This window comes from Drosophila busckii, chromosome X (assembly GCF_011750605.1).
Source record: "Drosophila busckii strain San Diego stock center, stock number 13000-0081.31 chromosome X, ASM1175060v1, whole genome shotgun sequence".
NCBI classification, from domain to species: Eukaryota; Metazoa; Arthropoda; class Insecta; order Diptera; family Drosophilidae; genus Drosophila; species Drosophila busckii.
The window spans coordinates 14281394-14293186 of NC_046608.1; the positions used below are offsets into that span (position 1 = coordinate 14281394).

Consider the following 11793-nt stretch of genomic DNA (forward strand, 5'->3'; position numbering starts at 1 on the left):
TTTTTTTGCAATAAAGAGTAATAAAAACTACAAAACCCGCTCGCTTTGGGGGCGGTGCGGACCGGAGAGTGTTAAGTGTGTGCGCCTATATAAACTCTAGAGTGTGTGTGTGTGTGTTTGTTGTTGTTATGGTTATTATTGCTGTTGTTGCTGTATTGGCTCAATTGTAAATGACCAAACAGAGCAGCGATGTGTAAATATGTATTCGAACACTTGCCAAATCGAGTTATAGTGTCATAATATTGCCAACAAGTGCATAGATGTATTAACGTGCGGTCAACCAGCTAAATCAATAGTTATTTACAATCAAATATTTTCGACATCTACTCACTGCAGCGGTTAATTTCGAAAGTGAACAGCCCTAAACTTGCGCCAACTTGCTTAAGAATCGAAGCTTAATTCAAATCCTAGCCCAAAAACCTAAGGCTGGCCCACAAAAAAAAATAATTTAACTAAATTATAGCTCTAACGGTTTTATACTTTAAGACTATTGTTGATTTTTATATAATACTATAACAATTAAATAAACAGTTTCCTTGTTTAAACTACTTATATTTATTTAAGTACTTACATATTATTTACATATATATAATCGTTTTTTTAATACAAAGTATTAGTCTGTATTTTTCAATTTTAAATTTCTAAAAATAAGAATTTTGAAAAATCGTTTTTAGCAATTCAAATTCAATAAACAAACTTATTATTTGCATATGGATTTTTAAGACTGATTTGTTTTATCATGAGCAAATATTTTACAAATGCAATAATAACATATTTTAAAACTTGAATTTTAAATCTATTCTAGTCAATAAAATATTGATTAATGCATATAAATACAATTAAAAAGCAAATGTTTTTATTATATTAATTATTTGCATTATTTAATGCACAATATTATTATTATTAACGTGCTTTAATTACTGGTGTTTTCTTTTTTGCCGCATGGTATTTAAGCAGCTTAAGCAAGTCGCTCTCTTAATACTCTTACTTACTAATGCATAGCATAAATTCATACATATTAGATTCACTGAAAATTAAATGATAACTCCACAGCGTTTGTTTGCTTGCTTTGCTTTGTTTCGTTCACACTAAAATTTTATTCGCTCTTCTTTTACATTTACATTTGCTTATTTGCTTGTGCGCTTGCCAATGAGTTTACCAACTGTAAATACTCTCTTCGTAAGTGTAGCGAATAGCGTTGCCACTACCGGCGAATGAGAGCGAGCGCATGCAGAGCGGGTGAGAGCTGCTTGAGAACAGAGCGAACAGCTGTTTCTCTTGTCTGGGGTGGCAACGCCGGACATGACACAGCAGTGGCGAAGCAGCAAATTTTTAGTGAATAAAACACATTTTACTCGTGGAAAGTAACAAAAACAACAAAGCTGCTCGAGTTAGCTTATTAATTTTTTGCGCATTTAATATCCAACAAGCAAAACGTGAGTGAATTCAATTTAATTGCAGTGCCTGGCTTGTGCTGTTTTTTTTCCCATTTTTTTTGCATTTGGTGTATGAATAATAACAACAAGACAGAGGCGGCATAGCTGACAAATAAAACACAATTAGTTAATAATAATAAAACGCTGCGTGTCTGTGTGTGTCTTTGTGAGTGTGTAGGTGAGTGGTGTGTGCAACAATTAGAAAAATGCATTTGGCAAAGGCTAACAATAACAAAGCTGCAACGAGAGTTGTGTGTGTGCGTAAAAATTTGGCTGCTTTGTTTCAATTAATTTTAATTATCTCTTTGTATGGGTGTGTGTGTGTGTGTTTCTTTTTTTTTAGTGCATGACTGCCTGAGTTATTGTGTATTGATTTTTCTGCTTTTGTTGCTGCTGCTATGCGTGACATTTGTATATGTATTGATGTCCAAGCAGCGCCCTTCAAGTGCTAAAAGCAACGGTAAACTTGCTTTGGCTTTGCTCTGCACCGCTGCATACACATACATATATATGCGTGTGTGTGTGTGTTGACGTGCGTGCGTTTTAAGCGCGCGCAAGAAATCAATAAATTTAAAAGCAAAGCAAGGCACACTGCAAATTATATTTATTTTGCTTATATTCTTTTGTATATTGAAACGCAAGCAGCTTGCATTTCCCTCCTCTTTTTCTTTCGGTGTGTGTGTGCGTCTCTGCCTGTAAATAACTTTATTGTTGTTATTCTTTCGTCGCCTTCTCGAATTTTCTTGTGGCTTGAGGTTTTGAAGCTGCGCGCGCGCTCCCTTTCTCACTCGCTCACCGCTGCTGACGTCACAAATTGAATTTGCTATTGTTACCAGCTTATTGTTAATTTTATTTTAGCGTAAATACCTCATGAGTGCATAAACATTTTCATTTGCATGTAAGCTTTTACTTGTTGCATGAGGAAATTTTAAAATCTTAATGCAATTAATGGTAAAATTCAATGGTAATATTCATGTTTAATTAGTATTGAAGTTAGATTTTGATTAGGAACACTTCAACACAGTAGAATTTAATATAATTGTATAGCAATGCAATTATTTATATAATCAAATTGCATTTAAATACATAAGGAATATTTAAAAATACATTTTATTTTATCATTCAATAAATATTACAATTAAATACTGATAACAAAATGGTAAACAAAAATTAATTAAATATTAAGAATTATTTAAAAAATGTTTTGCATTAAAGTTCGAATTTGTTGAATAAAAATAAATAAATTCAAGCTTTTATATTCTCACATACAAGGGCGTACCCTGCAGTTCATGAAATGGGGCTTTACTCTTACAATAAATTAAATTAAAATGAATTTCAAATTATAGTTAGTTTGCTCTTTATGTTTTGCGTGTTTTTTCTACATATACATAATTATTTTACTAGTCTGTAGGACCCCCCTCCGCCGCTGTCTATGCCCTAGTATGTAGCTGCGCTGATTTATGGTTGGTGCAAACTCTTTGCACACACACACACACTCAGTTTGGAAAGAGAGCGAGTGAGAGAGCGCACAGCTATCTGCATCTCATGATTTGTATTTGTATCTTTTAGCTGCAATAAAATGCAAGTAGTGAAAAGTTTTTGCCGTTTGTTGAAAGTAAAAGTTCAAGGGAGTCAAGTCAGCGCATTGAACGTGCACCTGCCACACACTCACACACAGAGACACACACACATGCACACACACGTCCTTGAAACATTTCTCAACAATAACAATAAGAGCAACAATTTTGTCTCAAACTCTCGATTTTCATTTCAACTCTTTGCCATTGCAGCAGCAACAAGAACAAGAACAAGAACAACTTGCAACATGTCCAGCTTGCCACGTCGCATCATTAAGGAGACTCAGCGTCTTATGCAGGAGCCGGTGCCCGGCATCAATGCCATACCCGATGAGAATAATGCGCGCTATTTCCATGTAATTGTCACCGGACCCAACGACTCGCCCTTCGAGGGTGGCGCCTTCAAGCTGGAACTCTTCCTGCCCGAAGACTATCCCATGTCGGCGCCCAAGGTGCGCTTCATAACCAAAATCTATCATCCCAACATCGATCGCCTCGGACGCATTTGCCTCGACGTGCTGAAGGACAAATGGAGTCCTGCCCTACAAATCCGCACCATACTCTTGTCCATACAAGCGCTGCTCAGCGCTCCCAATCCCGACGATCCGCTGGCCAACGACGTGGCCGAGCTCTGGAAGGTGAACGAGGCCGAGGCCATACGCAATGCACGAGAATGGACCCAAAAGTATGCCGTCGAAGACTGAAGTGGCGCCACCAAGCGGCATGCTTGGGCAGGAACTGCGATTCATCACATACACGGACTGGCTTCAGCTTTGAAAAGTTGTGTATGGCATGTAAATTTTTTTTTTTTTGTTTTCTCTTGGGTGGGTTTCTTTTCGAGAGAGAGAGAGAGAGATGTGCTGATATTGATGGAATGCTTAAATTTAGTCTATAATAATAATGATGTTTAAAACACACACACACACACACACACACACACACACACACATATATGTATATTTTATATAGAACAACTGTTAGTTTGGCTGCTTTAAGGCTCCGAGAACTTTAACAACTTTGCAAGTACGACGTAAGCGTTTAAGGGGGGGGGGGGTTGTATTTTGCTTAGAGCTAGCACAGGGGGTGCTTACGTAATACTTGTGCAGCCCTTCGAGCTACACTGCTATAAAGTCTGGATTTTAGTTGTTTCAAGCATTTAAGCAGCTGCTGTTTGAAAATCTTCTCATTGTCAATTTATTTCTAAGCATATAAATTGTACTTTAAAAACATTTTTTAAACCAAATAATTATATTATTCAATATTATTATATAATCCTTGCTTAAACTCTTTTTTTTTTGTGTATTTTCTTGATCAAGCAAAGCAAAATGTAAAAAATATTATGTACATTTTAGATTCAAAAATAATATCGTTTGCTTTAATATACAAATGTAAAAACAAAAAATAAAAATGGAATTGAATAAAAAATAAAAACAAAAATCTTGAGATATTTAAAATTTTGTAAATTGATTTTTCTTAAATGTTGTTTCTTTGATTTTATTCTTGATTGGAATCAAGTTTAATTAAAATGCTTCGCTAGACTTGCTCTGCTGCCTCGAAGGACAAAGTGCTGGCCACTCTCGTCAATCATTCAATAGTGGGCGCTCCATAGGGTTAAGGGGTATGCGTGCGAGTTAACCCTTTGTTTCAGCCATGGGGTGGTGGTCAAACTGTTGGCCACACCCCCTTTGACGTTTGCATGCGCCCGCCTGATTGGATGCGCGTTTGTCTCGCTTCCAATGCATTGTTGTTCTCATCGCTGTTGTTTTTGTTGTTGTTGTTGTTGAGCCTCTCGATGCTGTTGCATGGGCAGTCAAATGTCGAACCTAACGATATTTTCTCCTGCGGTCTGTCTGATGTACATACCATGCATATATAGTTCCTTTTTTTTTTTGTGTAAATTTTAGCCAACTTTATACAGTCTTTTATCGCATTACACTCTCGCACACACCCCACCCCCCTCACCAGCCACTGTGGCACACAAAATGGTCAACGCATATGCAGAGTGGGGGCGGGCGGATGTTACTGGCGACGCTGGCTGTCTGCTCGAGGTGAGGATTTTTATCGGCAGCCTAGACAAAAGCCAAAAAGGCGAGGCTATGGCACTGGCTCTGGCTCTGACTCCGGTCTCTGACTGAGAGGCGCCAGGCTCGGGCTTGGCTGTGCTATTAATCGTTTTACCAACTAAAGCGGGTGTGAGAAACAGAGCGAGAGAGAGAGAGAGAGTGAGTTAGAGCAAGACAGAGTTGCAGCTTCTGTGTCTGTGTGGCACCTGCTTCGGGCTACTACTGCCCATGCCCAGCCCAAATGCTCAACGCTTTGGCCTCTCATTGTTGCTGCTGCTGCTGCTGCCTGTACAGGTGGCATTTGGCAACTTTTGGCCGCTTTGCCGCTTGTTGTGTTAGCCGAAAGTTGCAAGCTGCTTGCCCCATCCCCAGCCCCAGCCACACTAGAGATAAGATAAGGCATTGTGCTGTGCCTTTGTGCCCCTTTACCCCTACCCGGATGCATTAGGCCTCAGTCTCGATAGACGCTGCTGATTTATGTTGACACTTTTGCTCAACTCTTTATTGGAACTTCCAATGATCACAAATAGCGGAACACCGAAACCTCTTCTTCTTTCTGGAGAAAGACTTTACATCCTGACTTTACATTGAAGCATTTTGTTGGAAATAACACTTAAATATGTCTAATCTTTGATAATAATGACTTTATTTGTATCTGAAATATTAAATTAATTAAAACTGACTTTCTTATAAATACATTTATTTATGATATAGAGTTATATCATCATAGAGTTATATAAAAATATTGCTTCTGAATTTGTTAAAATTATTAAAAACAAAAACGATTTTCTATCAATGTACACAAAAAAAAAAATTTGGGATAAATAATCCGAAATCAGTCCGAAACATTTTCAGAATATGGAGAGTTTCGAATATTCTTAAATTCAATTCCAAGTGGAATTAAAAAAAAATTGTTTTATAAGTTAAACTCTGACTAAGTAAATTTTGGCGTTTTAAAGTAAAGGGAATGTATTATCCATAACTTTTAGATTTCATATAATATTAGTACTTATTAGTTACCCACCAAGAGTCGAACCAACAGCCATCATGTTAAGAAGCGGGACCCAACGAACTGTTTCAAGAATGTCATTTTAATCCGGAAACAGGATGACTTTAACAAGCTAATCCTGGATGCATACTTATAAGTAGAGGTACTTATAAGTAGAGGAAAGGGATTCTGGGTACAGCATATTTTCTTTCGCTAGCTATACCCAATTCAAATTGAACTATTACATTCAAAGTTATGTTTTAAATGCAATTGGGTACGCCAAGGCGTATAGAACGGGGCAAAGAAAGCTGTAGGCAGTCGTCTATAAGGATATAGATTTTTGCATTTTCAACATCTTGGGGTTGAGTTGGGAAGAGGGGTCTTACCTGGTTACGCCGCCCATGATTTATTCATTGTTTATCAGCTCATCGTCGTCGCATAACATTTGTATAAAGCGCCAGTGTTTGCTTACACTACTATTTGAATATTTATGTAATATTAAATATTAACTTAATTTTGGGGAACCAAACAAAATGTAATTTAAATTAAAATAAATACACACACTTGTGTATATTTTTTATTGCCACTGTCCAAAGCTTAAAATATTTCGTAGCTAAGCTGAATAATTGCTGAAATTAAAAGTTCTGTGGCACGTGTGTGTGTGCTAATGGGTGGGGCGGTGGGCGGGTGGTCGGGTGGTTTCGGATGCGGGCAGTGTCTGAAAGCCTCACGGCGTCGTACGGCAAGTCAAAGCGCACCTGACGTGGAGCGTGGAGCGAGCGAGGTTAGCAACGTGGCACGCAGCTGAGCGGCGCGACGATGCGTCCGTTGGCTCTCGGACAACAAAAAGCGAGCGAGAGCGACCAAACGTCGAAGCGTCAGAGCGACCAACAGCTTGGACGCCATGCTGGGCGCATTTTGTTAAATGCTTTTCAAGCAGAAAATCGATAAGTGCGCACGTACAGGAATTTATATACATATAACTCTATACATATATATATATATATATATATATACATATATGTATATTATATACAATTGCATTTGTATGTGTGTGTTCGCATATGAGCAACGGGGCAGGCAGGCAGGCAGGCAGCAGTGGCAACAACATGCGTCTGCGTTGGCTCGGCTTAAGCTACGGCTCCTCGAAAATTGGAGTTGGGACTGCAGCAGAGACAAGGCCAGACGGCCCCAAAATCCCAACGTGTGCTTTTGCTGTTTCATCAATTATTTGTTTCGGGTTTTGTGTGAATGGACGACGAGCCAAAGGCACCAGGATGCTGCTGCACCCCACTCCCACTCCCACTCCCCCCTCCCCACCGTCCCCATTGGCTGGAGTGGATGGGCATAAAAGCGTTTTGGGCATTTTCCTGCAACAAAACTGAACTAAAAGCGTACATGTGTGTATTTGCTCGAATATGTTGCATCTCTGTAATTCATATATTGTTTATTTGCTTCTCAGTTGCATATGAAATTTCTCATTGCTCTGCATAATTCAAATAATTTATAGTTATGCTGCCTTTGAGCATAAACAATGCTCTAGGAGGGGGGAGTAGCAAGAGCTCCCAGCTTGGCTTATAATTTAAGGTTTTTGAGATCTATGCCAATACGTCACTGGAATAATTTTGTTGATATAAGAATCATTTTATTGCAGCTTCAAAAGTATCAATGAATTATTAATTAAAAGCTCACAAAAGCTGTACTGCTTTGTTCTTAAAAGCTTTGCAAGCTCATTAAAGCTCATCTTGGAAGGTTGCCCTTTAGTATGGCGAGTATCACTTTGAGATTTTGTTGGTGGTTTCATCTATGAATTGAACAATACTAAGTATTGCGGGAATAAACCATAAGCAAAACCATTTTTTCATTTGAATTCTAGGTAATTGTTTTAAAATAAAAATCAATCTATGTGTGCGTTGGTGTATTTATTGGTGATTGATAACTCCGTATGATATCCCCATGTTAGTTTCACCAATGTAAGGTTAGTTTCCCCAATTGTGTTGGTGAGCAGAAACTTATAAAGTTGATAAAGGTGTTGAGGAGGAGGGTAACTTAAATTCAAGTATTCTAATTCTAAAGTCTTCTGTTGGTGAATTTACTGGTGATTAATTTCACCAATGTTTTGAATGGACATAAAAATCGAAATGGTATTTGGTTAGCTTTCTGAAAGTTTTCAAAGCTCATTAAAGCTCAAGTTATTTGCATACGCACTATTTGCTAAGCCTAAGCCTATTGGAAGCCTAATTAATGCTTGTTTCAAACCGAATTAAACCAAAGCTCGTGCCCGTGCCTGATTATAAATATCTTTAACATGCGTTGCATATAGACCTAACATGCAATTGTGTGTGTGTGTTTGTGTGTGTAAACGGCAATCGAAGCGTAGCATGGAAAAGGTATCCCTACCCAATGATAGAACTAACCGAAACTAAAGCAAGGCAAAGCAAAGCAAAGCGAAACCAAAACCGAGGCCGCACTCGAATCGAATGCAGCGCTCAACCCGCCTGCCCACCCACTCAGGGGACCAAGGAGGCCAGACTGCGAGCAGACCAAAAGGCACAGGATGTCCTCTCACTCTCTCTCTCACATGCACACACACACACACACACACATTGTGCAAACATAACAGGCCTGGGCTTGGGCCGCCATTTTACTGCGTTCTGTGCAACCTTGCACCCTTGCACCCTTAAATGCAGGCGAGTGGGCTGCAGGTGCGCACCCAAACGGGTGGTGTAGCGTGGGGTGGGCTGGGGTGGGGTAGGGTGTGTTGCCTTTACAAGTTGATTGCTGGCAAAATTTCCGACCTATCGCATGCAGTAAGCTCGTTGCGTTTTTGTTGCTGTTGCTATTGCTGTTTTGGGCTGCATGCGTGTGTGCCTGCCACACACACACACACACACTGACACAACCACCCAACCTAGCACACACACAGACACACACACATGCATACAGGGAGCAGCAGAACGTCAGCAGACCAGAGTCTAGCACTGGCGCTGGCGCTGGCACTGCGGGTGGCAGAGGTTAAGGGTTGAGCTTGGGTGGTCGGGGGGGTGCTGGTGGTGTTTGTGGGTTGTGTTTTGCCATTTTGTGCGAATTCCTTGCCTCGCTTTTTGTGATATCAATTAAGGATTTGCTCGCTGTGTGCGCTTAGTTTTCGGAGCGATAGGCAGACAGTGCCGACTCCAAAGTCTACAGTCCAGCCACGCCTCACACACACACACACACACGCATGCACACATACATGCTGCTGGTATCCACACGTATGTATACACGTCATATGGGCAAGCGCTCGGCAAACTTTTGCAACTTCATGTGGCAGAGAGCTCATCTATACGTCCCCAACGTTGTTCAATGCCCTTGTTTCTACGCTTTTTTGGACAACAGCCGAACGAGATGGCAAGCTGCAACTTGCCGCCTGCCCCCCCTGCGTGAGTGCGAGCGAATAGTCGAACGCTCGTCCAAAGTGAGATAGCAGCAGAGCAGTGAGAAGTGAGAAGTGAGAAGAGATAGGAGAGTTGAAAGCGGCTCTGTTTTTTTCGTCTTTCTCCATGTCTGTCTATCTATCTATCTATCTATCTATGTGTGTGTGCAGTTTACACAGTTGCATATGCGTGTGTATGCGTGTGTGTGTGTGTGTGTATCCATGTGTGTGCTTCTTAATGGAAATTGGTTTTATGCATGTTGGCCTTTGTTTATTTTTACAATTTTGATGATGTTTTGCAAAATGCGAGTGGCAGCACCACAGCTACAGGCCGACACACCAAATGGACACACACACACACACAGACACTCGAACATGTATGTGCATGCACACATACTTCCATACAGAGCTAACTAGGCTGGCCTGGTTGGTTGTATCGCAGTTGTTGCTGTTGCCTTTTGCTTTTTTGGGTGTAGACTGTACTTCCGGTCATTGCATTGCGTTGCGCTCTATACGCTTCTCTATGCGTATGTATGTGTGTGTGTGTGTGTGTTAGGCAGCACACAAAATGGCGTAACAGCAGCTTTTACTATTGAGAACTATTATTAATTTTCAGTGTTGTAAACTCTTCAAACTCAACCAATTATGCAATTCCTACTACAATAGAATTTTTTTTCTATTATGGAATTTGCTGTTGCTGGACTTGAATACATCTAATAAATGGCTGTATATTGATTTATTCAAATATGTATATATATATCGTTTAAATTTAATTTAAGTTCGTTACGCATTTATTTTCATGTGCTGCAAAAATAAAATAATAAGAAAAAATAATATAAGCAACTATTTTTTTTTTTAATTTTATATGCCAAATTAAATTAATTAAATAAAAATCATTTGTTTATATAGAGCTTAAGTGTTATATGAACATATTTTCACTAAGAGAAGCCAAGTAATATTTGTTTCAAATAAAACATTTTTAATATATTAAATTCACTAAAAAGTAAATGAACATCAAATTTTGCTGTTCATAAATATAAACTTACAATTATATTGCAATTTTTGTAAAAACATTAAAAATTGTTTAATTTATAGAATGCATATTTACTTTAATTAAAAACTTAATAAAAATAAATGCATTTGTTTTAAAATATATTGAAACATTTAAATTTAAATATAAGTACAAATTATAAAATAAAATATATGTTTGATAAAAAAACTTAATAGCAACATAAAAGCTTAATATATTAATATATAAAATATGTATCAATTAAATAAATATTCATTAAGAAAAATTGATAAATGTGACAATATTTTTGAATAAGTAATATTTTATTTGGAAAAACGATTTTTAAAATTCTCATATACGTGACATATATTTTGCTTATACCTATGGCAAACTAATAATTATTTCAGTTTACACAAAGTTTGAGAAATTTTTAACAATTTCTATAGACTTTTCCCTAAAAATAGGAAATAACTCTCTCTCTCTCTCTCTCTCTCTCTCTATATATATATATATTTATATATATTGTTTAACATCCAGTCATAGAGGTGCATCATTAATCAGTGCATATAGCCGAAGCTATTGTAACACCCGCTTGGGGTCAGTATCTGTGGCTGTGGCTGTGGCCACTTGGAATTTGCTGCGGTTGCTGGTGGCAGCAGCAGCAGCAGCAGCAGCAGTTGGGCCATTGTTGCAGCTACCATCAATAATAACGCAATGTGGCAGCCAACTGCCAGAATTAGTTGCAAGCGTTTATTTATGACTCTTTGTTGTTGCAGCAACTTCTTGACTTTGCTTGGTCTAACCAAATTGCATTGTTTTTGTTGTTGTTGTTGTTGTTGCCAATTGTTGCCTCACCTGCCACTGATTTATGGCTGACTAATCGGCCAACAATAATTGGACATAGTGTCGCTCAGGCAGCGCCACACTTCCTGGCCAAAACCAGCAACAACAACAACAACAACAACAAGTTTTCTTTTGGGCCAACAACTGCTATATGGCCTAAGTAGTTGGCTCAGTTGATTAGCATATGAGAAGCTCTGTGAGTGGATGCCAGATAATTGGATTTGATTAGCAGTGCAAGGGCAAAGTTCAGCAAACTTTCGCATGGACAAGAATCGAATTTTAATTGGTATTTAATACGCCCTAAACCCTATGAAATCCAGACAATTGTTTTTAGGGCTTCAATTGTGAAACTATTCGAAATATTTAATTAATGTTAAGCGTGTGGCAAGTCAACGGCTCAAAGAAAATAATCTACACTTATGCAGTTGCTGCTACAGGTGGCAAGCTACACTTACGTATGTG

The 11793-nt window shown here is 38.6% G+C and overlaps 1 protein-coding gene across 2 annotated transcripts; it reads left to right on the forward strand.

Moving 5' to 3' along the window:
* Positions 1-1308: 1308 nt before the first annotated feature.
* On the forward strand, positions 1309-3878 carry LOC108605870 (ubiquitin-conjugating enzyme E2 N). Of its 2 annotated transcripts, none has more exons than XM_017995683.2 (2): positions 1309-1436; positions 3227-3878. In XM_017995683.2, exon 2 carries the CDS (start codon positions 3262-3264, stop codon positions 3715-3717), a length of 456 nt encoding a protein of 151 aa, XP_017851172.1. In that variant the 5' UTR covers positions 1309-1436; positions 3227-3261; the 3' UTR covers positions 3718-3878. The 2 variants fall into 2 exon arrangements, with proteins under 2 accessions (XP_017851172.1, XP_017851173.1); XM_017995684.2 differs by lacking the exon at positions 1309-1436 and adding an exon at positions 1596-1614.
* Positions 3879-11793: the final 7915 nt, after the last annotated feature.

Bases quoted from the DNA above. Each gene is read 5' to 3' on its own strand.
- LOC108605870 (XM_017995683.2), top strand. From the start codon at position 3,262: ATGTCCAGCTTGCCACGTCGCATCATTAAGGAGACTCAGCGTCTTATG.